Raw genomic sequence first — 26,943 nt, forward strand, 5'->3', positions numbered from 1 at the left:
ATTTTGTTAAGTCATTTTGAGAATCATACATTCCTCTTTTTGCATATCATTATTTTTTACAGCTGGTGAGACGCTGCTATTGTTTAAGAAAGACAAAAATTTGATGTAAAATGTAGTTTTTCCAGTGTTTCAGTGGTGAGCTTTTCCTCTCGGGAGGCCGAATCTATGGAAGTCAGGCTATCTCGTGCTTCCCCGTGGGGTGTCTAACATTACTGTATGCACTGTATTACTGCAGCTCCAACTGTGTAAACGAGCTAGTGTGTTTAAATTTAAAATCAGTGTTTGTTTTTTTGTTTTCTTTCTTTTTTTTTGCGCTGAAGCTGTTCTGGTGTCTTTGCAGTGGCTTGCTCGTTACTATGTTAGTATCAAAGGGAAGTACAGCATGTGATTATTGGTTGGGCGCCCTTGCATACAGTTTGGATTTGGCTGTGTTCAAAAGCTTTGGCTTGTCTACTGCTGTGTGTGTGTAATGTCAGTAGATGGCAGTCTTTTCCCCAAACAAGGGTCTGACCGTATGCACAATGGATTCTGGATGGACGCACGGGTGTTTTGATATTTATTTAGAACCAGTGTTTGGGGCATATGCATATTATTTTATTTTTTATTTTAACCTGCGCACTTTGTCCTTTTAACATCGTCTTCTAATATTGACTTACTTGCAGAGATGCATATTTAAGTTTATATGTTAATGTATAGTATATATTATTTTAACAATGAAGGCCAAACTAATACGTACATAGATGTATTTATTTCAGTTGTGTTTATGTATGTACAGTTAGTTTGTTTTTGAAATGCTAGTGGCTCTTGTATTAAGCCTTGTTTTCAAAAGTGACAGATGAGTTCAAGCTAACTGAAGTCTGACTGCTGGTACTTTCAATAAAGTGTCTTTTACACAAACTCTGCATTTTGTGTTTTGCTTTTCTTCTTTGGATTAAATACTTGATGCTGAACATTTTCTTTCTTTTTTTTTTTTTTTTCTTAAGATTTTCAAATAAGTCACGATGGCTACATGAACAGACATGTTTTATTCCTCTGAACTCATAGTATTTAGTACAAAAGGGTAAGAGACACGGACTGTACATGGGTTAAATCCATACTTTATCAGTTTGCTCATAGTAGCTTTTGTAAGTGCCTCCTGTGCGACTTCAGGAACTTAACTCAAACAAAAACCTCATACAAACAGACACACACTCTTCTCAATGAGATTCATAAAGCACCATGGTCACTTTTTCATGAAAAGTTTCCACAGAAATCAGAACAGATCACACCTTCAAACATTTACATTTTACTTGCAACATGGCACAACTCAGAAACTCCATGAAATCACATCAAACAGACACGCACAAGACACGCACACTGCCATGTATGCCACATCTGTAAAGGGCTGTAATACATGAAAAGAGTGATTTAAAACACCACTATGAGTATACCTCTACTACTTCATAGCAGTGGGACGGCAGTTCATGGGACAAGAACAATAAATACAAACATACCTGCAGTGGTGTATTTAAAAATACACAGGGTGAAGTGAGAGTATGCAGCAGTACAGAATTATTAAAAACAATTATTAAAAAAACACTTTTGTCCCTGATGCTACTCTGAGTTCATCTTTGTACAAGCTGTGTGAAAAGTCCTTGTTAATCTGAGTTCCCCCGCCCCCCCATACTGTCAACTGCATACAGTGCTGATAATGCTATGTGTTGTCCTAAAGGACAAGGAAGTGATCACTGGTCCATCACGATACTGTCCACACCTTCATTAAACAAAAGACCTCACAGTCCCTTTAGTGCTTTGTTTAGTTGGAGCTTGGCCTAGATGCAGCGTTTGCAGCAGAAGGCAGGGTGACGCGTTGTTCGTCCATTCGTTTGGCCTGCGACCGCATGATGAGGCTGAAGAAGTCCTCATCTGGTACGGTGGGCCCTCGGACTGGAGGAGGGGGAGGAGCACACCGCTGGTCATCCAAACGGGAGCCCTGGAAGGAATACGGTGAAAGCAAAGAGTATGACTTTGATGTCTGAGTAACAGGATGTTTATAATCTTGTTTCTAACTTTTTTCTTTGTAATATACTTTGCTCCTTTGTGCAGCTGATCTCTTGCAAGGTAATAAGAATCCTGCCTCCTGACCTCTGGCTACAACAAACAGACATCACTCTTCTACTTATGTTACACCGGCTTCCTGTTACCTTCAGCATCCACTTCAAAAACACCATTCTTGTATAGGATGGATTCCACTGTTGGGACTCTTTAACTACACAATTATTTTAAATAGGAGCTAAAATATTTCTGTTTATACCGGTGTTTGAATATCAAGTGTGCCCACCCAGCACTATATAAATGTGTATTAGCAAACTATTCAGTAAACTATGCTTTTTCTGTTACCTGGCACTTGACAAGCATATCAAAGAAGTCATCATCAGGCTCAGCGCTGTCAGCGTTGGCCATCAGGTGGCTGAGCACGGCCTGGTTGCTGTTTTGGTTGAGCCTGAGTCCTGGCAGGCTCCCCCCTGCTGCTGATGACTCCTCTAAGCGCCTGCCCTGAGCGCCTGACACATTGGCAGACTCTGACATGGCTACAAATGAAAATAAATAAGTACGCAAATTATAAATTATTTTAACAGTGGTTATATTTTTTGTGTGGGTGGATTGCATGGACCTACATTTCCTGATGGTCCTGGGAGGTGACTCTGGGTCGCTGTTTAGCGATAACCTGCTGCCTCGGTCCTGTATCGAACATCGCTGGTCATCCATGCGGTTGCTCTGGAATCGGCTCAGCAGGTCAAAGAAACCGTCGTCTCCGAGCATGTCGGGGCTGAGTCGCTGGAAAACAAAAGCAAACAACTTGAAAAAAATAAATAAAAATAAAACAGCAAAAGTTGTTTGATCTTGAATACATGAGTGCTCTCTGAGTGATCTTCAAATGAATGCCCCAGGTCTGCGTACTTTTTGTGGTCCCTGTGCAGGTGGCTGACTGGTATCCAGGGTATTGCTGGTGTCCTGGAGGACCTTACTGGAGCCACCAGACTTGCACTTCTTCCCTCGCAGACGACCAACAAAGAAGAGCTTGGAGGAGCTCTTAGCCAGCGAGGGTTTGGACTGTTTGGTCAAGATGTCGCTGTTCCACTTTTGACCCTTCAGCACAGAAATGGATCACAATCATCACAAGTTCAATAGCAAAGGGTGATGTAACAAGAAGCCCTTCTTGTAGATGAGGTGTGAGCAGAGCACTACAGTGGAGCAGTTCTTACATTTACTTTGTCTGGAGTAAGCTTCACCAGCTCCAGGTTCTCCATGCTATGTCGTTTGCTCATCCTGGGCCTGGCTCCTGTAAAACAATAACAATGTTACGTAATCTACACATTCAAAGCATCTGAAATATTATAGCAAGGGGCATAGGGAAGGTCACACAGTTTTTACCGTGCAGGCTGTAGTCGATATCCTTATTTTCGGAAACAGTGGAGGTATTTGTGCTGTAGCTCAAACCCAAAAGTGTCTGGAGATCAGATACATTCATACGAGCTGTCAGCTCCCCGCTTCTGTCTCCAGTCTGAAAACAACAACAACAACAAAAAAACAGAAGGAACAAACCAACTTTTAATTTTACTGCTGAAGGATTTCTGTATCTGTTCTTAACAAGTTTGCTTTGAGTACTTCTGAAATGCTTTGCTGTGAAGATAGTATGAGCAGTGCATACCTCTCTGCAGATCTCCAGGTGTTTCTCAGCAAAGTGCATGGCTTGGTCATGGTTTCCCAGTGCAGTGTAGGCATTTCCAAGACTCCAGCACGCACGGCCCTCACCAATCCTACAGAATGAAACCATACATAAGCAAATACTATTTAACTGTGGCATACTGTAGTTACGTCAAAAGAAGCATCATAAAACCTTGTGTTTGCATCTGTACCTGTCATTGAGGTCTTGAGCTATGATGAGATGTTTGAGGTGATAGTCTATGGCTCTCTCATAGTCCTGCAGAAGTGTGTAGGTGTTGCCGAGACTGTAGCAGGCCTGAGCTTCCACGGCTCGGTCCTTTAACTGCCTCGCCAACTGCAGTGTCTTCCTAACAAGCAATCAGACAAGATGCTTCAAACAATGCACACTGGCTTTATGTTTTCTTCATACAATACAGGCCTGCTTTCCCAGAAGGAGCTCATAGGAACATAATATAATGCATAAATACAATGATAGAATTTTAGATATTGCCACTATTGTGTAAGGAAAAGAGTCTAAAAATGTTACAGTTATTTGATAATTCAATTTCCTCTTTTTTGGGGGAGACAATCATGGTGACAATGTAGGATCAAGTGATTAAGGATCCAGTCACACATGCCTAGAGACCAAATGCGGCCAACAACAACAAACATTAATACACATATGTAGGTGTGGCTTACTTGTAATGTTCAGCTGCCACTTCAAATTCCCCCAAAAAGATATACGCATTCCCCAAGTTGCAGCAAGCCCGCCTCTCTGCTGATCGATCCCCAAACTCCTTAGCAATGAGCAAACGCTGAAACAGAAACACTGAATTTTAACATTGTATTTAAAAAGGCGTAATAAGTAACTTACTAAAAGAAAACATCATCATGGATGCTTGTGAACTCCTTACCAAAAGACACCCTCACCTGTTCATGAGAAGCTACAGCTTTGCGAAAGTTTCCCAGCAGGTAGTGTGTGTTGCCAAGGTTGCCATAAGTTCGACCCTGAGCAGCTCGATCTCCAAGCTCCTTCACTATCGCCAAGTTTGCCCTGACAATGCATATGCAATCAAACGGTCAGCCAGCAGCTCACTTTGTAATACACTGGATACTTGACACAACAGTCAAAGTAACAGAACTTGTTATTTCTAATGTTAAATGACTCTGATTAAATCACACGCTCTCCTTCTTACTCATAGTACTCTGCTGCTTTCCTCAGTGCCATCATGACATCTTCTGGGAAATCTCCGGGCTCAGCTCCGCTCCAGCAGATACTTTTGCCTTTGGCATGGTACACATTCCCAAAATTATAGAGTGCCCTCGCTTGCCCCACCTAACCGGAAACACGAGTGGTGAAGATCACTTTCTTCTGAAACTCTCAAATACATGAATACAAATATCTGACTTTTATTCTTTATTGCTTATTTTCTCGAATACGTTGCCTCACCTTGTCATTCATGTCTCTGGCTATGTCCAAGTGCCTCTGACAGCAAACCACAGCCTCATCGAACCGACCCAGCACCTTCAATGTGTTGCCGAGGTTACCGCTGGCTTTGGCCTCTCCGACCAGGTCGCCAATTGTCCTGAACAAGACACGTCACGCTGTTAATAAATAAACATTGTGCTGCACTCAGCAGGGCCTTTTACAGAGCTGTTTCTCATGTGTCCAACCTCGTCAAGGTGAGATCGTGCCGGTGGAACTCCAAGGCCTTGGCATAGTCTTGCAGGTGGAAGTAGGCATTTCCAAGCTGGCTGTAGATGGCACTGAGCACCTGGAGGTCCTCTGTGCCCACTTGGATGGCAGCTTCAAAAAAGGAGACGCCTGCTTTGTAGTCACCCACCTTACAGAGGCGCTCACCCTCCAGCGCCAGCTCCAGGCAGGACACCTCCATCCTAAAGAAGAGAGGAGCACAGTCTGGACTTCTCTTCTTCAAAAACATAAACTCTAAAATCTCCTCGTCCTCTAATCGACAGCCAAATGGCTCCGTCCACGACTGAAAAACAAAACGTCCTTCGAAGCAAAGGCTTTCAGCAAGTAGGAATGTTTAGCCACTTCCTTCCATCTACAGAAAACAATAGAGCGTGTTTATTATAGTAGATCTCACATCCTTTTGACCTACCCCAGAAAGCAAAACAGGTTCCTTTTCCAATCAGCTGAACCAAAACTGAACCTTTGATATTCAGTATTTGTAATGTTTGCTGCTGTTGCTTTAGAACTTTAAACACCTTATAACCGATCATTTAAAAGATCTTTGCTGGCAAAGATTAAAAAAAACATCTTAAATTTCCTAAAATATTGCTTGTGAAAGCAAAATGTTTGATTCCCAGCAACCAACACTGGACATCTGTATACTTCTTCAAAAGAAATAAAATCAAAACACCCAATAAATTTGTTTTTGAAGTACAGCAAATACATGAATGTCTGTAACAAACACTCATGGGGTTTAAATGTTTTAAGCCAGATGAAAAGAGTGTCAGTCAGTGGCTGTGAAGGCAAATTTAGTGGCATATTTGTGCTTAGCAAAAACTGTCAGATAAACCAACTTTGTTTTTCAGGAAACTGTACTGTTAGTGACATAATGGCTTAACAAAAAAATCTATTCAGTTTGTATAACAAGATTTCCTCCTGTAACCACCCTATGGTTATCTGAAAGCTCGCAAAAACAGACCCAGAAATGACGCAAAAACACCAAACAGCTTGTCTCACCATCCAGCTAGGCTATAATTTGAGAACAAAGGCAAACATGGTGTAAGAACAATAAAGTTCAATAGAGCTCAGCGCAGCGGCCTTAGGCCTTATATTAAAGAGCTTACTTTGTGTTTACTGCCACGTTAACACTATCATTTAACACTCTAGCTGAGGCAAATGCTAGCCTACCTGCTGGCTTTTTGTGTCTTACAACAACAGCAGCAGCACATGGAACATCTGAGAGGCATCTACTGAGGTATCCACTGGAAAAACCTCCAGGCTGCAGCTCCTTCTCTTTCTCCGAAGCATGGAGAGATTACCTTAGACCAACTTCGAGTTGAAAAGATTTTTTTTCTCTTTTAAATACAAAAATGCCCTAAAAACTAAACTGCATTCGTCCTAGGTAATATCAAAACCATAATTCATCTGACGTCACAGAGATAATTTAGCATCACGCACTGGAAAACCTTCAAGGAGACGCGTGTGATGTTGTCACAGCATTAACTTCCAATGCCTGCCAGCAAGGAAACTGCTCTATCAGCGTTTTCTCGGCTAATCTGCTTGTCTTTCGTCCAAGCCCCGCTCTCCTGGTGACCTGGTCACCTGAGATTACGGCTGTAGAGTATGCACCTGAGAGATTACAAAGCCGGTGAGTGCTGTACAGATTGATTAGATCTGTCAGACAAACAGAGTCTGTAGCGACGTGTAATGGAATTAGGGATGCACTGATGAACGGGTGAAATTCTGCGCTGATACCAGTGTTTAAAATAACTATTTCACCACTACCAAGTAAAAATGTTTATTTTGTTTTTGATATCTATTCCCCTTTATGTTCCAAGCACACAAATAATTCATTATGACAAATAAAATCTGTATCTGCACAATGTCTTATTTGCTGATTAGCCAATGGCAGTCAAACAAAGCTGTTTGTTCGATATATATTTGTGCACCTCTAGGTGGAATAAATTTACTGATGTCAACAATCTAGCCAGTATTGTAAAAATAATCCACCCTCTTACCAAACACACGCCTAAGCTATCTAAATAAAATGGACACGCATGTGGACATAAACACAGGGAGCAATGATGAATATTTCAGGGCTTGTTTAAATATTGAAGCTGGCGGGCGCAGGTCTTTATGTGGTTGGCAGGTCACATCTGCTACCCGAGTGCTTTACCTGGCAATGTAAGGACAGCTGCAAGATGCTCCCCCCTTTTTTTTTTAAAGAAAACTTACCTGCCTTAGTCAACAAAGTCCCAGACCACAGTGTGAAATGATTCCTCCAGTCTATCATTTAACTTTAGCTTCAATACTAAACATAGCGTCACTTCTTCAACTGGGTACGTGAAACATCTTACATTACAAATATTTCAATGACTATAAATAGCATTGCTCCTCTTAGGCATCAACAAAACACTTCACCAACACTCCATCTGAAACTAGAGACTGGGAAAGCAATCACACTTTCTACACTCTAACTACACTTTAGTGAAAAGACAAAAGTCCTACCTGTAGCGGACGTGAAAGGACTGTTCCTCAGCACGCGTGCTAACCACTGAGCCACCTGTATCCATTGAAGTGCATAATATGAGGGAAAATCCCAGTTTCGTTCCCGAAAAAATGGTTGCGTTTAGCACCAAGACTCTGAGAGGAAAAAAAACAAACTAAAAAACTCTTCGGTGAACCGAATGGTCACCCAATGTGTTCGAGTCTGCAGCAGTCCCTCTGCTGAATGTTGACAGGGGAAGGTAAACCCACGACTGTTAAAGCTGCAGAATCCTGAGCGTCAGTCCACACAGCTGCTTTCGTGTAATGTGTGTTTTGCGTCACTGGCCCTCAATCGCTTGTTAGCGGCCCTCTGTGAAGAGAACACAAGATGCTGCATGTGAAGCCTCTTTCTGGCTGCACGGTGCCATGGCAACACCAACCAAACAGCAGCGTGAACAAGCGGGGTAAGCAAGAAGCGGGAGAGTGGGGCGGAAATGAATGCACGGGGCCAGCCAAACTGTCAATCTTCTAGGATGGACGGGGACTTCACCCAGGCTTGGAGAGGTTGTGTGCTCCACAGGTATAGCAAAGCAAGAGGAAAAAATATCTACAGTGTGTGTGAATGGAAATCATGGCCTAGGAAGTAGCTGAAAAGAAAGAAATAGCAACCAGAAACCTGCTGCATGATTGGTTTAAAAAACAAACAAACTCAAAAAAACCTCTCCCAAAAAACAAGGTAAACTGAAAATCTGGGAAAAAGCAGAGAGACTTGCTGCATGTACGCTACCTCCACCAAAGGAAAGGACGGCAATAAGCGTGCTACATGGAAAGTAGAGACTGCTTCAAGTAAAAATCTAAACCAGCCATTACCTAATTTCAGCATGAGGTCATTCTTGCCACACCCATTAGCTCCCCAAGTTTAAACCGTCAGCCCCGCCCCTGAACGCACACACACACACACAGACACACACACACAATATGGGAAATGGGGCAGGCCAGTTATTTGCAAACTGGGTTACATCTTTATATTAAATAGCAACTAAATTACAAGACAGACATGCAGTAGGTGGCCTATCTCTATTATATTGGCAGCTGAAGCCATAATGAGTGATTATTTGTTTCCAACAGAGCATTTGTTCAGCTACATCAAAGATAAGCTGGCTCAAATTAAAAACCCCAAAATGAAGAAGTGATCAGGATGGTAGTAACAACTGAGAATGGTCATGATTATAATTAGATTACGTGATTGATGAGTGCTATTTTACAGTCAATGAAACATTATATTATATTAGGTAATATTGCTTACTAAGTTTACAAATCCATACATAACAAGGAAGCCAATATTCACAAAAACCTAATATCAGGAACTTTGATTAATAAACTGTTCCTCTTGTTACGTATTAGAGTTAATCATTAGACCCACAGCAGCGCAAACAGGTGCTTTGATAACAAGAAACATTTCCCATCACTTGAATTCAATTTTCAATTGAGATTAAAGACAAAAATCTCTAAGGCGCAATGCAGTAAAACTGAAAAAAATCTATGCTGCACATACAGTGCTTAACAAACGTATCCAACCACCACCCAATGGAAGGTTAATGCCACACTGCCCTTAATTAAATTGTTAGTTACCAAAACATTTTTATATTTCTGTTATATTACAGTTTTTGCCCGTTGCTTGAACACTATAAACCCATGCTTAGACTAAAGTAACACAACGTGAAGCTGTTGTTACCATACCTCAAACACATGTACCCCTACCTTAAACAAAAGCGCTGCTTTGCACCCCAGTACCAATTATGCAACACACCTACTCCCTCATGCAACACACATGGTCCTGCATGCTACACTCTATTTCATACATAAGACACTTCGCTCACAAAATGAAATCTCAGGGTGCCATTCGGAAAACACATGTATCCAAAATACAAAACACATCGGGTAATTGCAACCACTCAAATACACACCTGAAGGCACCTACTTGCAAAACCGAACACCAATTAGCCAACTACAAAAAGCCCTCAGCGTAGCCATTCCAAGAACTTTGCAAGCATGGATGGAGGGAGAGCAAGAGGATATTTACCCCGGTGCCTAGCGGGAGAGGACATTGCTTGCGATGTTGATGAGGTCCTGTGGCCAGACCCCAACAGACGGCGGGATCCATGAGCCCACTTATGCACAATTGTCATGGTTTTTTGTGTTTACAGTATAGTGTTTTTTCTATTGCAGTACTATTGTGTTGTTGTTGTTTTATTTGCTGTACCTGTATTCATGGTACTGCAATGTACAGTATTGAGTAGGTCTATTTGCGTTTATGGTTGTTTGGAAATGTGTCTCCTGTAAATGTGCCTTCTGAATAAACAATGGGAATCAAGGACTGCAGTGTTTTATGTACAGCAGACTAGTGTGTTCCCCCTGATCTGTGAGTGTTTGCATATGGTGCAGGTATGTGTCATTTTGTCAACAGAGTTACATTTTGACAAAGGAATGTTAGGTTTTGACAGCAGAGTTTAGGTTTTGGGAGTAGAGTTCCAATTTGGCACAGATGTGAATGGTATATTTCCCAGTGTTGTGTCATGTGTACTTGTGTGTACAGTTTTGGCACAGCGAGCGGGGTTTTGCAAAATGTGTTCAAGCAGTGGGCAAAAACTGTAAATCCACTACTATGTGCAAAGCCTTTTTTTTAGCTTTTCTAGCTAAAATGTAATTTTTGTTATTATTCAAGAATATTCAAATTTACCATTTTGCAAAAAAACTGAATAAAATAGTGAAGGACAATAATTATACATAATTCTTTATTAAGATGACAGGTTACAGTTATTTACTTAAAATCCTGAATAGGAAATTAGTTATTGTGGTGAATGTTACGTTGGATTACTTTCTGACTTCTCAGACAAGTCCAGTGTACCGACTCTAATCTTGTTTGTTATTTGTCTACTAAATAACAACATAATAACATTATAATATTTAGTTTTAAAAGTTTTTGAGAGATTTCAATATTTTGCAGTTTTTAATGACAGCTAAATAACAGCAAATCTCTCTCAAACTCTGCCCTGTAACTTGCATGTGTATATACATACATACATATATATACATACATATATATACATACATATATATATATATATATGCATATATATATACATATATATATATATATACATACATATATATATATATATATATATATATATATATATATATATATATATATATATATATATATATATATATATATATATATATATATATATATATATATATACATAGTTGGTGGAGTCAACTTTTTGACAATCCTGTTATTCCTGCTGCTCTGTAAATGCTATAAATGGTTGTGACTAATGCCCAGAGCTTTGGGAGCTTTGCCGTACATGTTCCTGCATATTAATATAATGATTGACTGTTTTGTGCCAACATCCTTGCAGCTTTTTCCAACACTGTATGCCATCTGGGTGTGTTTCTGAGAACTCTGTCTGGCTCATAAAACTACAGTGTGCATGAACAAAAGTGAAACAGAGAAAAGTTACTGATGCATAAAGGTCCAAAGAAAGAAAAATAAAGATGCCGTTTTTAATGACAGCTTCACGGGAGCTAATCGCCGACTCCTTTTTGAGTCACAAACAAGAACATGATTTCATCCTTAACACACAACACATGTGAGCTATTTTCTGTGTTTTGATGCTCTAAACTGAATACTGCCTCTGACAACAAAACCTAAATATGGAAGCAGCACTTGGCATCACACCATGAGGCAGCAAAAAACCCCACACCAAAACAAAAGTTAAGTACTGGGATACTGACCGGTAATTCTTCCACACAGGAACAGGAAATCTGGGAAGCCTGGAAGAAACAATTTTACAACCATAAATAACCTCAAAGTTCATAAGCATGTGTTGCAATTCTGGCTATTCAATTTTTTTTTTTATATTAAAACATGGCTAAATACAGACTACATTAAATATTGAATTCCATGCTCTTGATGACATGCACACAGCTACACCTACCTAAAGGATAGACTAAATAAACAAAAAGCCGGTTGCACTTGTTACAGTTAAGTGCACCTAATATGCTGGCAACTGGGTATATATTTTATACACCGTATAGTAATAACAATACAATCAGATGTAGAGGTATACAAGACTGTGCGTTTGAGTGCATGCTCTCATGACCATTACTACACTAACATGAGTGCAACTACGGTAAGAAATGAATTATGTACGATAAAAGTGGTCATAATCATGCTATATAAACCATCTGCACAAGTATAACACTTGTTAGCAATACACTATAGCCTATACCAAATTATATACTATATAACAAACAGTAAATCTATGCCCTACACTACACTGATGGTGACAATTCATCTATAGCATTTTAATATCAGCTCCAGTGATAACTACTTTAAAGTGAAGAAATTACTTCGCATTATGGACACCACTGTCAGGGCTGTGGTGTCCCAAATGAGTTCATCTTACGGCTGTCTCTTTAGCTTTATTCATAACCAGTTAATTCATTCACACATCTGAACCAACATCCAGCCAAAGACTAGCACCGTTAGCCTGTTAGCTGCTAAACTTACGTTAGGCGATCCAGCTCGAACAAAGGTGACTTGTCTTCTTTTCTTTAGTGTCTAACGAGTTTAAAAACATGGGTGCGTTTACGGGGAGAAAAAAAAGTGGACGCCTGTAATATAACAATAAGCTGTACTATATTCAGCCTACGGCTACATTATCCTCCAACTTCGGTAAAAACTTCGATTTAACTTCGATAAATATGAAGAAACCCCTTTGCGGGTGCACTAGCTTTGTGTGTTTTCGTCAAGTAGCCAATCAGAGAGCGGCATTCAAATTTAGTCACGCCCCTGCAGAAAAATCATTGGACGAACACATTTGAATGAAGAAGGGTGACGTTTTTGTGATAATGTAGCTGAGACAAGCACGAGCTTTATTATGTTTGAAAGTTTGACACGCCTTGGCTTTCAGCGTGCACACTTGTGGGGCTTCGGCACTGTGTATTATTATTTAGGAGGGTGAAAGTCTGCACATTCCCATACTTATTTTTAAAAAGAGAATAAGTATGTAATGGCCAATAGCCCAAAACTGTCACTTGCTAGCAGCCTTTTGGAGGAGGTTTCAGCACCGTTACCTAGCAACGAGACCCCGCTAGTTGTCATGCATGCTGCTGTCACCGCGAGTCCAGACGTTCAGCGCTGCCTTTTATCCATTATTAATGATGCCACAAAAAACCTGTTCAGGAAGGCATATGTCAAGAAAGATGGGGGAGATATTAAACCATCGCTGCTAGTTTCGAGACCGGGATCAACTTAAAGGTAATGGCACACTGCTGAAGAAGAACCAGCCGGCTAAACACAACCAAGGTAAGTAACCACCGCCAGCAAAGCATTTCAGTAGTACTATGTCACTGAAATGCAGCTCAGACTTACATGCAGAAACAGTACAGACGCTTAAACGTGTTTGGTAACACTCACGTGTAACTTGTAGTAGGAGATATATGTACTTTATATACTTTTGCTCCACTACTCTTATGAAATGTAGTTATTACGATTATGGTATCAAGTACCTGAATACATATATCACATGACAGTTTTTGTTAACATACATGCAAAAACATACATATACAATACAATAATAATAAATTATTATTATTGTATGGAGGACATGTGTCAGATGTAAGATTTAGGAAAATCAGTACAGGTTTTATATTGAAAACACAGCTTTTAGAAAGCAGTTGACTGACAGTCTTGCGCACATCTAAAAATGTCAGTATTCACGTCCATCAGTGCCTCATCAGCCACATTGTATCTAAATTTTTACCAAAGTCACAGATACTAAAACTAAGGATTTTTTCTATTTTATGAAGGAAGAACCCATTTAAAACAAATTATTTATTTCTGAATGAAATAGATGAATTACTTTTTAAAAAATATTTATCTATATATTTATTTATAAGCCTTCTGCTGCTGTCAGACACTCAAAACAGACACAATACGTTTCACCCAAGCATATAATTAACTCAAAAACTTTACACCCTTGCAGCACGCAATCTTCTGTGCACACATTGTATTGATTGTTGAATAATTGACACCTTAGTGCTTTTTGATCCAGTGTTGTCACTTTGCAGGTTGCGTTGCTAAGAGATGAATGGTGCTTCGTTCAGTTTTCTCACCCTGCTTTTTTCTTAACAGAGGTGAGGAGATATTGAACAGTGCATCCATTTTTCTGTTGCAGAGTCCATGGAGGGAGACCTGGGAGAGTCGGATGAGGATGTTCAGGGGGAGGACAGACCCGTAGTGCTGTGGGAAAAATGCATCGAGCAGAGCTTCTTTGTTGATCTCAGTGAGGATGAAAGTCTCCACTTAAGTGATCTGGAGAGTTCTTTGGCCTTGCATCTGTCCCCGGCAGAGTCTGCTGCCTCTGAAGCAAGCATCCATCTTAGTGGTAAGACATGCAGGCACTGTTGTTTATTGTGTCAGTTTTCTTGTATACTACGGTGAATTAGTGCGTATATAATCAAAATTTTACATAAAACAATTTTTTTAATAATACATCATTATAAATATGTTGGCATGCAGAATGTTAAACATCTGCTATGTTTTTTTGCTCACTTCAGGTGTGACAAAACAAATGCAATGACACATATATTGTTTTTGCAAAGTCATGAGCTAGTTTTCACTCTCATCATTAAATGGCCTGCAAATGGTAAATGGCCTGCATTTGTATAGCGCTTTACTCAGTCTCTAAGGACCCCAAAGCGCTTTACACTACATTCCGTCATTCACCTATTCACACACACATTCACACACTGGCAATGGTAAGCTATGTTGTAGCCACAGCTGCCCTGGGGCGCACTGACAGAGGCGAGGCTGCCGGACACTGGCGCCACCGGGCCCTCTGACCACCACCAGTCAGTCACCACCATTAGCCTTAAAAGTTACAACAACCTAATTTAATGGAATCAACATGACCCTGTAATTAGGTTTTCATGGTATTTGGGTTTTTAATTTGCAGGGGACGCGGAGCTGTCTGGCTTGGATGACTCCTCCTCAGAGAGCAGTGTGGGCAGTCTGAGCGGGAGGGTTCTAGAGAGCAGTTCCAAGAGAAATCTCTTACATGTGTCTTCCCAAAGATCAAACACCATGCAAGATAAGCAGGGAAGTGAGGACACTGGACAAAATACCAGTGATGAGGATCAGGAGGACTTGCCATATGATGGCAACATTGGAAGCCCTTACTTCAACAAGAAAGATTATTCTGAGGGAAACATTAGCTCTGATGGAGGACACACTGTTCATACAAGTCCTGATCTTTCTGGTCAGCTTGAATTGGTGCAAGAAGATATCAGCACAAAGCAGGACAACGTTTTTGATGCTTCCAAGCAAAGTGAGCTTGGTGGACCGCATCCTGGTGCTGCAGACATTAACCAGTTATTGCTGCGGCACTTCTCCCACGAGGAATTGCTGCGGTTGGGTAGGCTGATCGAGGCAGAGACCCTGCCAGAGGTGTCCCTGTTGGAGAGTGCAGACGACAGTGTTTTTAGCCAGGCTCCAACACACAACAGCAAAGCAGTGAATAATAACCACACAGAGAGCTCAGATGAAAAGAGTAATGCTGCATCAAAAAAAGCAAGTTCAGAAGAGCAGATAGAAAAGAAGACTCCTACTTTCACATCTGGTGCTTGTGCAAACAGCATGTCCAACTCTGAAAGTACAGATTCTAAGCAGAGCATTGGGGATTTCAGTGCAGATGAAGTAAAGCAGGACAAAGCAGATGAGGAGGAAGAGCAGGTTCAGAGAGTTCCTCTGGTGCATACAAGATCCTTCAGTGAGATGAAGTATGGCCAAGGCCAAGTCCATTACCCGCTCCCCGACTTCTCCAAGGTTGCCCCTAAAGTGAAAATCCCCAAAACCCCAGCCAGATCACTTCCTCAGTGCCCTAGCACCATTCACAGAGCTCAGTCTTCCCCAGGCATGTTAGAGGTGATCAGCAGAGTCTTGGAGGACTCAGTCCTGCCAGCCGGGAAAGCTAATGTCTTTAAAGATGAAGAAAAGCACACTCCTCCTGCACTGGTGCACCATCTGCAGGTAGAAAGCATTCAGATCATATCTTTGCACTGCAAATAAACCTTAGACTTTCAGTTTCTTTAGCTGATATTTTCTGTCATCATTGCATTACTGTTTTCTTAGATAGAGCTGTAACATCCATCCTCTCTATTTTCTTTAGGCTGAATATGATAAATTACTCACCAAATACGCAGAGGCAGAGAACCTCATTGATCAGATGAGACTAGGAACCAGTGTGAGTTCTAAGGTTTCTTCCTGGTGTAATTCACACAGGCCTGTGTTAAATTAGTTACATTTCAAATGTAAGATACAAAGGTATTTATTGCTTTTCACAGAATCAGCTCTCCTCAGAACTCATGCTTTATTTAGAGGATGATGATGAAGATCAGGGGCAGTTAGCTGAGCTGAGCCATCTTGGATACAAAGCTCCTCATCTTCCCTCATCAGGTACGGCTCCGTGTCCGACATCTGATATCATGAAAGGTTAACTGCCTTCTACTACATGAAAATAAAGTCTGACTGGATTCCTCAGAGAGTGATCAGTTTAGATGACACATTTTTTAATGAAACCTTTTAATGACATTGAAAGAATAACTGAATATTTATGACAAACCAGGCCTGTGTATCTTTATTTAAACACCGAATGATCAGAAAGTCGAGTTAAACACTACGTTAAAGGCATGTTGTGCTCAGGCCGGCAGCTGCTCTCCAGTTTGTTGTCATTTTAGCTGGAAAATAGATTGATTATTTTATTGAATCCAGTATTTTGCCTTAGTTTTGTGGTGCCCCCTAAATATTTTGCATACTGATCCCTCCATACAGTCGGTGTGTGGCTCCTGTCCAGCTATAAGACACAGATAGTTAAGAGTTAATACTACAGAAATGAAATGAAATGTGCCATTATTCATTTTAAAAGGCCATTCTGTTAGAGTAACCAGCTGCTGGCTGTGAGCAGGGCTGCAGCTGCTCAGCCTGGCTGTGGTGATTGAAGCTGTTTACAGATACTGCTGTTGTCCTCCAGCTGCCAGTGTGGTTTAACCTGCACTGCTCTGGACAGCTACAGTAGCATCTGAGCCTGCGGAGCATCGCTGACGGGGACTCGGGCAATGAAACCATCACTGGGTGCACATAAAAATTGGTGTATAATGTTACAGCAAATAAAAACAGTCATGTTAAATTTAGAGTTAAGGTGGCATGTCATTCTGCTGCAGTAATCACAGCTACGGTCTGTCTCTACGGCGGTTCTAATAAAGCTGCAGAACCAGTAAATCTAGCACCCTTTGTAAACACAGTGGTGCAGATTTAAACCCCAGCATGCAGCAGCAGCGAGGGCTATACTGACTAACTGTAGTTTAATAATTTAAATAATACTTTATAGTAATGCAGAAAAGCCTTTCTCCATAGGTGATACTAGATAAGGGAGAGGTAACACACAAGTTTTTGTCAGGGACTCTAAAGTTAGTGTTGCCATGATCCTTGAGGGCCTCTGTTGTGATGTTATTCCCAGCCTAGTGGTTTGAGCTACATTACATCAGCTCTGACCCAACCCACCCTAACCCTATCAACTAATCACAGCAGAGCGTCCCTCACACTGCCACGCCTCTGGCTGAGCTAATGATTTGGTCTGGATGCATTTTGTGCTTGGCAGCATTATTTATAAAAATAAGTAAATAAAGCTACAAAGGAAGATATATTGGCAGTACAAATCCCAGAGGATGTGTCAGGAACATTTTACTCATAACTTATTACCTTAATTATGTTGAGTGTGTATGACTCCCATGTTGGCTTGTTTTCAGAAAGCTTAAATGAAAAAGCTGAGTCAGCTCTCGTCAGCACCATTAAGGAGGCGGCCTCAGCTTCCTCCAGCGAGCTTCAGGATAATCCCAGTGATGGGGAAAGGATGACCGCTGAGCTGAGAGACATCATCAGCCAGTTCATGCAGAAGGTGTGTTTGAAAATGACTACAGCTATTGTACAATTAAACGCACACATATTTTAAACGTTTACAAACCTTCTGCTCTTCAGGTGGATGAATTTAGATTTACTGTGAGCAACATGGCTGTAAGCACAGAAGAAAAGCAAATGGTAAGGATCCTTTACATCCTACATGTAAGGTAAACTACATTTCAAGCACAATTTGGGGCCTGCTTTTTTTCTGCATGGGCATTAGTATAGACTGATCCTTTTGCAGATGTTGAGGAGCATGATGGAGGCTCAAGACCAGTTGGAAAGAAACTACATCAGTAAGAAGGAGGAGCACAGAGCTCTGGAGATGCAAAACTACATGGGCTTATCCAGGAACACTGGCACTTTTGATGCTAACAGGTCAGAGAGACCCCGGGGTGGCAGCTGTAAGTGTCAGTATCATGTTTGTGCACCCATTTATGTGTGTGTGTGTGTGTGTGTGTGTGTGTGTGTGTGTGTGTGTGTGTGTGTGTGTGTGTGTGTGTGTGTGTGTGTGTGTGTGTGTGTGTGTGTGTGTGCGCGCGCGTGCAGACTAGTGGAAGGAGACATCTTTAGGATAGGCATGCATCTTGAGGACATTAAGGAGATCATAGACAAAAACGTGTGTGATCAGATTTCTCCTCCTCACTCAACATCCACTCCCACGTCCACGACTGTACCCACTCCTGTCTGCATGTTCACACCTTCACCTCCACCTTCTCTGCATGAGGTAAAAGACACACAGAAAATTCACGTTTAATGTTTTTGCCACACTATTCATATTCTCTGATTTGGGGCCTTTTATAGTCAGAATACGCTGTGAATAGTAAAAATGCAATGCTGCATATCAACAGTTCAAATTCATACTAGTAGCAATGCAATTGTAGGTTTCCAAAAATTGTGTTGTTATGTTTAATTATTTATCTGCAAAAAATGACATTGTGAATATTTTAAATGCTTGTTTTGAATAAAAAGGTCTTTGCAACATGAGGTGTGATCAGAAAGTTCTGAAAAGCCTTTTCTGACTTAGATTTAGTCTGGATCGTTTTCAGCGTAGCTGCTACTTTCAGATCTGTCAGCGGAACTTCTGTTATGCACTCTGTTGGATGCTGGAGGAGCTCCAGTGTTTTCTTTGTGCTCATTACCTGAGGCTCCACATTAAAGCTTGTAAACTGCACTCTTCAGCTGAAAATTGCTGTTGGCCGTTTCCTTATTGAATTTCTCCACAGGATTGAGCTTCTGTGAAGCATCATTTGAGGCTTCTTCACAGAAAGCCTCTGTCACCGTGATTGCCTCAAGTTTCTCAGGCTCTTCTTGGGCCTACAATTCATTTTCTTTTCAGAGCATTTGTTTCAGCTCCAGGGTTTCTTGGATGAGACCGTCCACCTTTGCAGATGACTGCTGACTGCTAGTTTGTGTATACATTCATCTACAAAAAAAACCAGCCTCATCTGCTTTGGCCTCCGGAGCTGGTGGTTAAACTCCATGATTTTTTAAGAGGGTTTTTCCTCTCTTCCTCTTCTTCTCCAAATTAAGCTCAGCTAAAAGCCTCTTATAAGTAGCTAAATGTTTGGTTTTCATGTTTTGAACAGTTGCCTTCACACTGGTCACCTTATCTACATTTTTTTTCTTGGAGTGCAGTTTTATATCTGCTTTTTCATGGTGGCTGCTTTCTGTCTTTTAGAGTCAGAAATATAGATTGAGAAGAAATTATAATAATCTCCTGTGCTCATGCTGCCTTTAAGGCTGAAATATATCTGCTCAGCCCTGTTGGTATGATAGGGATCCTTATTTGCATCCATGCCCTGCATCTTCATTTGTGACAAATCCTTTCCTGGTACAGATGCTAAGTATGTGCATATGTTTGCATTAACTTTTATGTTTCAGGGGCAAAGTTATAAGATGGACACAGAGGAAGAAGAAGAGGAAGAAGAAGCAGAGGAGGGCAGTGACCTTCAGATAAATGGTGGATCAGACCAAAGTAGTGAGCTCGTAACTGCTGACCCTCTAGTGAAAAACTCTGGACATGGCAGCTGCCAGTCACGGTACCAATAAATTTCTTCTTTGCAGTCTAATGTTTAGGTTTTAAACTTAAAACTTAAATTTTAAATCTTTCTTTTGTAAATATAACATTTTTATAGTTTCTGATATGCAGCTAATATACAGCTCGGTGGCAAATGTGCTGAAAAATTAAAGATGACTTGGATGGATATAAGTATACTGTAATAAACCCCCTTGTCCTGGCTAGCTGTTTATGCTGTGAGCGGTGCATACGTGTGTGTTTGTGCACGTTCTCAGCCTTCCTGTGGGCAGGTAGTGTTTCGTGTACACAGCTGGTGTTGGGTTGCACAGTACGGAGGGAAGGGAGTGCTTGGATCTGTGTGCAGGTATTCTTCTCTGGCCTGTTTTAGGGACTCAACGGGCTCCTTGGTTGGACTTGATGTCTGTAAAGATGAGGATGAGGAGAGGAGCTCTGGTTTGTCAGAGGTGGCAGATCACAGTGACATCTTAGCTTACCTGTGTGGAAACAAGACCACCTCACACGAGCAGTGGACAGTCAGCAGGTCAGTGTTGTGACTGTGAGGTGACTGACTCTCTGTTATGGCTTCTTATTGCTGTTTTTTAGTTTTATATTTAAGTCTTCATAATGCAAGAGATCTGTTTTTGCATAATATATTATCATGCTCAATACAGAAAACATAGGCATTGTCTTCTTCTCATAATGCTTTTCATATCCTACTGTTAAAAACAGTTTTGAAACAAAACCACTGCTGTTTATTACACTTAGACTTTATACAGTAAACACTTGCTCTTTCTGCAGCCACAGCATCAAGGATAGAGTCTCCAGACAAAAGGATGAATGTGATCTGGGTGACTGTGTTAGTCTGGCAGTGGAGGTCTCCTGTTCCTCTGATGCACCAAGAGGCTCAGAGAGCCACAGCCTCTCAGAGCCGGATCTCAACACCTCATGTGCCTCGCAGGTCAGTTGCAGATACAAGCTAGCCTGTTTGACCGCTGCTGTCTCTTCCACACAATTAAAATGCAATGCAAATGTTCATGCATATCTTTTGGTTAAAACCTTGTTATTGATGCACAGAAGATGGTGAGTTCAGAGACAGACAGCGGATTTGGGAGCTCTTACTTGAATCATTCGGGCTCGGGATCATTTCAATCAAATCTGCTTCCAGAAAGGTGTGAGTGAGAGTATTTTAATGACTGGTTCACCATCATAAACATATCACATGAGCCTAACATGAGAATACCTTAAGCTGAGCTTTTGCTTCTGCAGTGTGTTGTCCCAGAAAGAAGGTTTAAGTAGCTCAGACAGTGAAGACTCGTGCTCCCACCTGCAAACAGCCATCCACCCTGCCATCACTGGCTACCAGTGGGCCAGCCCCCACCCATCTGTCCTAACACAACACTGTGGAGCAACAGCTGGAGTGGATCTGTGGGTGGACAGTACCACTAAGAAACCTTCAGCAATGCTGCAAGGTGAGTAATCTCCATCACTGCATGTTCACTTTTTATGTCATGTTTTCTGGTCAGTGCTAAAGTTCCTCGTGTCCACCACTGACCAAACAGGATCTGACCAAAGCCTGTCTGCTCAGCACCATCAGCTCGTATCTCAACCTCTACTTGGCACCTCCATGGATACTGATGGCAGAGGCAGCCCTCTGCGCTCCTGCTCTTGTAATAGGTCAGTATGCCGAAAACAAACACCAGTGTTAGTGAATAATCACTGCACTGCTGTGAATTCAAATGTTAAACCACTGTGGGTAAAATTATGAAGAGTGTGTATAATTAACATGAAAACAGCAGCAAAATAAAGTGGCACTTTATGGGAGTGGGACTTTCACCCTTTGAAAGTGTTGGTGCTCAACCTCTTTAAGAAGAAATAAAAGTTAAAGCCAGAGGGCAGTGTAGGACGCAAATTTGGTCTTGCACTTTTAAAGTGGCAGCAGACAACTGGTTATAAGGCTTATAGGAATAAATCTAATGCAAATAATTACTGTTGAGGCCACTCTTGAAACCTTTGAATTCTTAGAGCTCTCCCTTGAAAAACAGCTCATCTGAGATTCACCCTTTTGGTTTCAATCTCTCTGTGTTGTTGCCTTCATTACCTCGATCAACAACTGTTCTTTTTTTTTTGTTTTGAAGGGGTTTCACAAGTATGTGGCTTTGTTCTAGCAGTCAGCATTTAAGCTAAATATTTGCCCGTATCTACTGGAACTTTATCATGACCTTTTTTCCCATTTTATGAACATTTACATTTCTGTGTCGCTCGTGTGTGACCAGTGAGGCTATCCTGGCCTTGCAATCGGAGGTGTCTAGGCTAAAGAAGGACCTGGAGGTGGGCTTAGTGCAATTACCTCACTTAGCTCAGAAGATGGACTATCTCACCTCAAAATACAGACAAGAGCGCCAGGAGCGCCGGTCCAGAACCAGGACTTACCAAAGTCCAGCCTGTAACAGGTGGGACTCTGATCATCATGGTCAATGAATGAAAGATGGACATTTTGTAAGGTGTTATCATGTTGATAGTGACATGTATTATATCTAGTAAACTAACAAGTAAGAATTTCAGTTTCATGATAAACATTTAAACAGAAATAACCATTTAGAGTCCAAATGTCTTCTCATATTGATTATTTGTATCATAACATGTAGAGTGGGGAATATCAGCAGCAGAGATGTGAGTAACTTCAGTTTCAGTCAGGCAAGGCTGGAGGACTGGATCTCATCAGACATGGACCCCAGCCAGAGCAAAGGTAGACCCCCACCAGCCATAAAACTGTGTAAACTCCAATTGTCTGGCTCTAAGTTCCCTTCCCTGCTTTGATATGAGTGCATGCAGATGTTACTTCATCCTTTTAATGTAATTTGTTCGTTTGCTCTTCAGGCACAGACAGCAGTGAAACAAGCTCTGAGATAATGTTGCAGTTACACAGTTCACCAGCAGGGAGCAGAAAAGGTGGCAGAGGCGTATCCTCGGGACCTGAGTTTCAGTTTAAACACCAGGCGGTCCAGCCCAAAGGAGGTCAGAGCCAGAGTCACAGCAGAATTTTGTTTCACTTTATTTGGATGATTTTCTGTCTGATTGTCTTTGAACTGAACATTCAGTTTCTCCTGCTGCGTGGACAGAGGGAGGCCGCTCACTGGAAACTTCTGGGTTGAGAAGCTGCAGTTTAAAAGGAAAGAACGACATGATGTCTGACTTCAGACCACAGAGTGAGAAACTGTTTCATGTCAGGTTTTGTCCATCAAGGTTTTGATTTAATGAGTTATGAAACTGACCTCAGTAAATGTATTAGTGTTATCTGGATGAATAGTGTAAGGGCTGTAATACTGTAAGGTGAAAAGGAAAATCACTGCTGTCAATACGTACTAATTCTTACTGAGCACACTGTTGGTCATGTTTCTGTGATCTACAGTTGTCACAAATAGTTTACACTCCAAGGACAGATGGTCTCTTCTCTCCAGCTCGTTTCTCCAGAAGCCGCTGTTGCAGGTCAGCTACGGCTCCTCCTGCAGTCTGCCGGCCAGGTAAAATACAAGCATTAACTGCATTGATAGAGATATTTATCAGCTGTACGCTTCATAGTTTTTTCTTGGGATAAATCATTCTTTTTTGCTACGTGTTGTCAAATCCAGCTATAAATTCAGGGAGCCACCGCTGCAGTCCATGTCCCATCACAGAAAACCTTCCACTCAGTCAGACACAGCACTCCTGCCCAGCAATGTGTACTTTCAGCGGACACCGTCTCCATCATCCGTGCCCTTCAAGACTGGCAGCAGGACAAGCAGACGTAGCAGGAGCAAGGTCAAATGTCTCAAACTTTAACGCAAATCAGATAAACCAGTTCTCTTTATATACAGGAACATCTGCTGTATATCATAATAAAGATCAGGTCTTTACTGTGACATACACAAGTCTTACTTGGCTTAAGGGACAAGTTTCTTTGGTTTTCTAGGAAGAAGACGTGAACAGGACTCTGGACCAGGCGATTGAGATGGCTCGCAGCATGAAGAGGACCACTGACCGCATGGCCAGGAGGCTGTCTGTAGATCTGGCTAAGGCTCAGCTACACAGGAAACTGCACCACATGCAGTCACAAGGTGGAAGGAAACATCTGGAACCTGGCTATGGATGAGTTTATACTCTCATCTCTTTGCCTGATACCTTTATGAAATATATTTTACAGTTTTTTCTGATTGCTTAAGCCCTTTTTTTGCAACTATTGGCTAATTTTGCAAAACTCTTCACACAAATAAGAAAACCTGTCACCCAATCATCAAAACATTGTAGTTCTCTTGCAAAAGCAAACACAGCTAGATTAACTCTTCACACCTTCATAAAAATGGTGTTTCCGTATCAAACAGTACACACAAGCCATCATCTACTAAGCACACAATGCGCCAACTGCACACTGATGGTATGAATACAAAACACATCTGGCTGTTTGCTTTCTCTGTGCACAAGGTAGGCTATGTCAGTTTGAGCTCATACTTCTGTCATAGATCCATAAGCATGGAGGGATCCAAACTTCAAGTACTGGTGTTTATTCAAACACATCAAAACAAACACAAGTGTTCATTTCCAAGTATAGGATTATTTGCAATCGCCATAATGACTATATGGGTTACGTGGTCTGCAGTGAACATGCTTCCTCTGCCCCCTCCTCGTCTTCCTCTTGCTCCTCCTTGTCCTTGTCGTCCTCTTCATCCTACTTCTTCACCTCCACATCCTCTTCCTCGGCCTCCTCTACTTCTCACTCTTTCTGCTCCCTCCATTGTACTCCGCACACACAGCTTACCTGTATTATAGTGCTTAGGCTGATTGCAAAGTGAACTAATTATCTAAAAAAGTTTTCACATGTGAAAGTGTGCCAGACAGTTGGCAAATTAGTGTTAATGATAGCCATACATGTGTATACTTTTGCTAGGAGTGTGTTGGAAATTTGGTAATTGAGTGTTGTGCAGTGAATTGTGCCTACAGTTTTGCAAAGTGTGTGTTACGAAATTGCAAACTGAGTGCAAGGCAGTTTTTGTGCTTTTAGTTTTGCAAACTCAGTGAGTGGTTTTGCTATAAGTCTGAATAGTTTTAGAGATTGTGCTACAAGAATCACAGTTAGGGTTTAAGCATTCAGAAAAAACTGTAAATAAAGTATATCTGATTCACAGATGTGATCTGTGATACGTTTGTTTTTGTTTTCTTTTGGTTTAAACAGTATCGTCTATAGTAGTAACATGTATAGTACGTTTATAAAGTTACTGATATTTTTATGAATGGGCAACATTTTTTAAATATGAAATGTCTTCATGTTTTGATTTGATCTCAAGGCCTCTGAAGAACATTTTTATCCATCCATCTTAACTGTATTCTTACCAAAATGTATTCAAAAGAAATGCTGTGAGGCACAATGTGATCTCATAGTGACGACAACAGTAGACATAGAGTACATTGCGACAAGTTGAAGCAATAAATGTAAACTTATTTTCACAATGCTCCATGTCACTGAACACCCTGGTAATCTTTTTTTAATGTCAGGTGAAATATAAGAAGTGAAGCTACAGTGAATGTATGATTTACAGATGGAAAATATAGGAAGTAAACACATAAAAAATATAAAGTGACATAAAATTCAGCTTGATCCTTTTTAATTGGGTGCCGCAAGTGAAAATACATCCTTAACCATCCTTAGACATCAGGTGACTCTCTCTGATATTTCACCTCTTTACTTTGCCTGCTTCAGTTGTGTGTTTGTGATCATTTTCCTGCAGAATCATGCAGTGAGTTTCATGCGTTTGGCATTTGTAGTTTTTTCCTGTTTGTACCTACTTTGTTTTTTTTCTTTTAACTGTGATGTCAGTGCACAGATTTGGAGACAATACCTCTTTCTTACGACTCTCAGTAAATGATAAGAAACAGCAGCACAGTGCAAAGATTCATACATGTTGTCGACACTGAAATGCACCTTAAGGTCCCCACACAAAGATACGGGCACACACCTGTCCTCGGGATTAAAGCTGATGTTATTACAGGATTGCAGGAGGTTATTGTCCGCCGAAATTCAAACACGCTTTGATGTGATGGCCTTTCTCAGTCATGCACTGGATTCTAAAACTTCTTGTTGTGCTGTGCAGTGAACAGTGCGGTAGTAAAGGTTATCTAAAACCCACTAGTTTAATTGGTTTAACCAGTGTGTGAATGGGTGGATGACTGGTTGTGTAAAGCGCTTTGGGGTCCTTAGGGACTAGAAAAGCGCTATACAAATACAGGCCATTTACCATTCATATTTTAAAACAAAAAATATTCTGGCATCTCTTAAAGAAAGTTCGTTTTTAGCTCTCTTCCAGCAAACTGACTAAACCAGCTGATCTCCTCTGCACATCTAAGCAGAAAATGCAGAGATCATCCTTTTTTAAATCAAAATAAATAATAAAACTATAAAAAAGATGAATGAAAGACAGGGGCAGGTGGTTAGCAAGATGACAAAAGGCTGATAACTAGCAGGAAAAAAAGACATCACATTTAATACAATCACATATTTATTTCAACAAATTATAAAATGTGACAGAAAAACAGTGATGCAAAAAACTTGACAGTAGTATAAAGTGAAGTCGAAGCAAAGCTCTAGCCTTTTACTTTTTAAAAATACTGCAACTTTCTGATCATGAGCATTACTGCAGCTGAACAAACTTTATTTAACACAGAAATAAAAGCAGAAATATTTAATGTACTAACAGGAAATAAAGTCACTAATTAAGATTTCCTGTGACAGCAGTCCTACTAGCTGTGTTGATCTTGGACAGCAGGGGGCGTAGCTTTACCAACTATATAAATCTGGGACTCTCCACCATTTGACCCTAGAACAGAAGAAGCTTCTCGGATGAGAGGTGAAACGTCTTCAAGCAACTTAAAGAACCTTCACAGACTTATAGTGGTCAGTAGAGTACAGCAAGTTCAACAAAAGATGTTGTTGGGTGGTAACATGATGTGAAAAATTTCACTGATCCTATGCTGTGTCAGAATTACTCAGCACATTACAGC

At 41.0% G+C, this 26,943-nt stretch overlaps 2 protein-coding genes across 8 annotated transcripts; one reads left to right on the forward strand and one right to left on the reverse strand.

The window, feature by feature from the left end:
- Positions 1 to 952: 952 nt before the first annotated feature.
- Positions 953 to 12,685, reverse strand: gpsm2 (G protein signaling modulator 2). Of its 3 annotated transcripts, XM_085388170.1 has the most exons (16): positions 12,447 to 12,684; positions 11,669 to 11,707; positions 7,889 to 8,237; positions 5,362 to 5,583; positions 5,138 to 5,273; positions 4,884 to 5,023; positions 4,618 to 4,741; positions 4,387 to 4,502; positions 3,900 to 4,055; positions 3,692 to 3,800; positions 3,415 to 3,544; positions 3,246 to 3,322; positions 2,941 to 3,129; positions 2,658 to 2,817; positions 2,380 to 2,570; positions 953 to 1,972 (listed from the first exon to the last, which is right to left on the reverse strand). In XM_085388170.1, exons 3-16 carry the CDS (start codon positions 7,951 to 7,953, stop codon positions 1,796 to 1,798), a joined length of 1,992 nt encoding a protein of 663 aa, XP_085244296.1. In that variant the 5' UTR covers positions 7,954 to 8,237; positions 11,669 to 11,707; positions 12,447 to 12,684; the 3' UTR covers positions 953 to 1,795. The 3 variants fall into 3 exon arrangements, with proteins under 3 accessions (XP_085244296.1, XP_085244295.1, XP_085244297.1); XM_085388169.1 differs by having other exon boundaries at positions 2,380 to 2,817; positions 12,447 to 12,685; XM_085388171.1 differs by lacking the exon at positions 7,889 to 8,237 and having other exon boundaries at positions 12,447 to 12,683.
- Positions 12,686 to 12,770: 85 nt separating this feature from the next.
- aknad1 (AKNA domain containing 1) lies at positions 12,771 to 24,085 on the forward strand. 5 transcript variants are annotated; one of them, XM_085388161.1, is made up of 22 exons: positions 12,771 to 13,244; positions 14,116 to 14,325; positions 14,896 to 15,968; positions 16,108 to 16,182; positions 16,283 to 16,394; positions 17,744 to 17,892; positions 17,973 to 18,032; positions 18,139 to 18,272; positions 18,444 to 18,621; positions 19,779 to 19,936; positions 20,303 to 20,455; positions 20,713 to 20,872; positions 20,989 to 21,083; positions 21,181 to 21,383; positions 21,474 to 21,588; positions 22,188 to 22,364; positions 22,560 to 22,660; positions 22,792 to 22,929; positions 23,013 to 23,120; positions 23,324 to 23,435; positions 23,544 to 23,712; positions 23,864 to 24,085. In XM_085388161.1, the coding sequence occupies exons 2-22, from the start codon at positions 14,121 to 14,123 to the stop codon at positions 24,041 to 24,043; spliced, it is 3,855 nt and encodes a 1,284-aa protein (XP_085244287.1). In that variant the 5' UTR covers positions 12,771 to 13,244; positions 14,116 to 14,120; the 3' UTR covers positions 24,044 to 24,085. The 5 variants fall into 5 exon arrangements, with proteins under 5 accessions (XP_085244287.1, XP_085244289.1, XP_085244288.1 ...); XM_085388163.1 differs by having other exon boundaries at positions 23,034 to 23,120; XM_085388162.1 differs by having other exon boundaries at positions 20,992 to 21,083.
- Positions 24,086 to 26,943: the final 2,858 nt, after the last annotated feature.

This window comes from Rhamphochromis longiceps, linkage group LG18 (genome assembly GCF_057381845.1).
Source record: "Rhamphochromis longiceps isolate RC_006_pf linkage group LG18, R_longiceps_female_GT1.1, whole genome shotgun sequence".
Classification (NCBI taxonomy): domain Eukaryota; kingdom Metazoa; phylum Chordata; class Actinopteri; order Cichliformes; family Cichlidae; genus Rhamphochromis; species Rhamphochromis longiceps.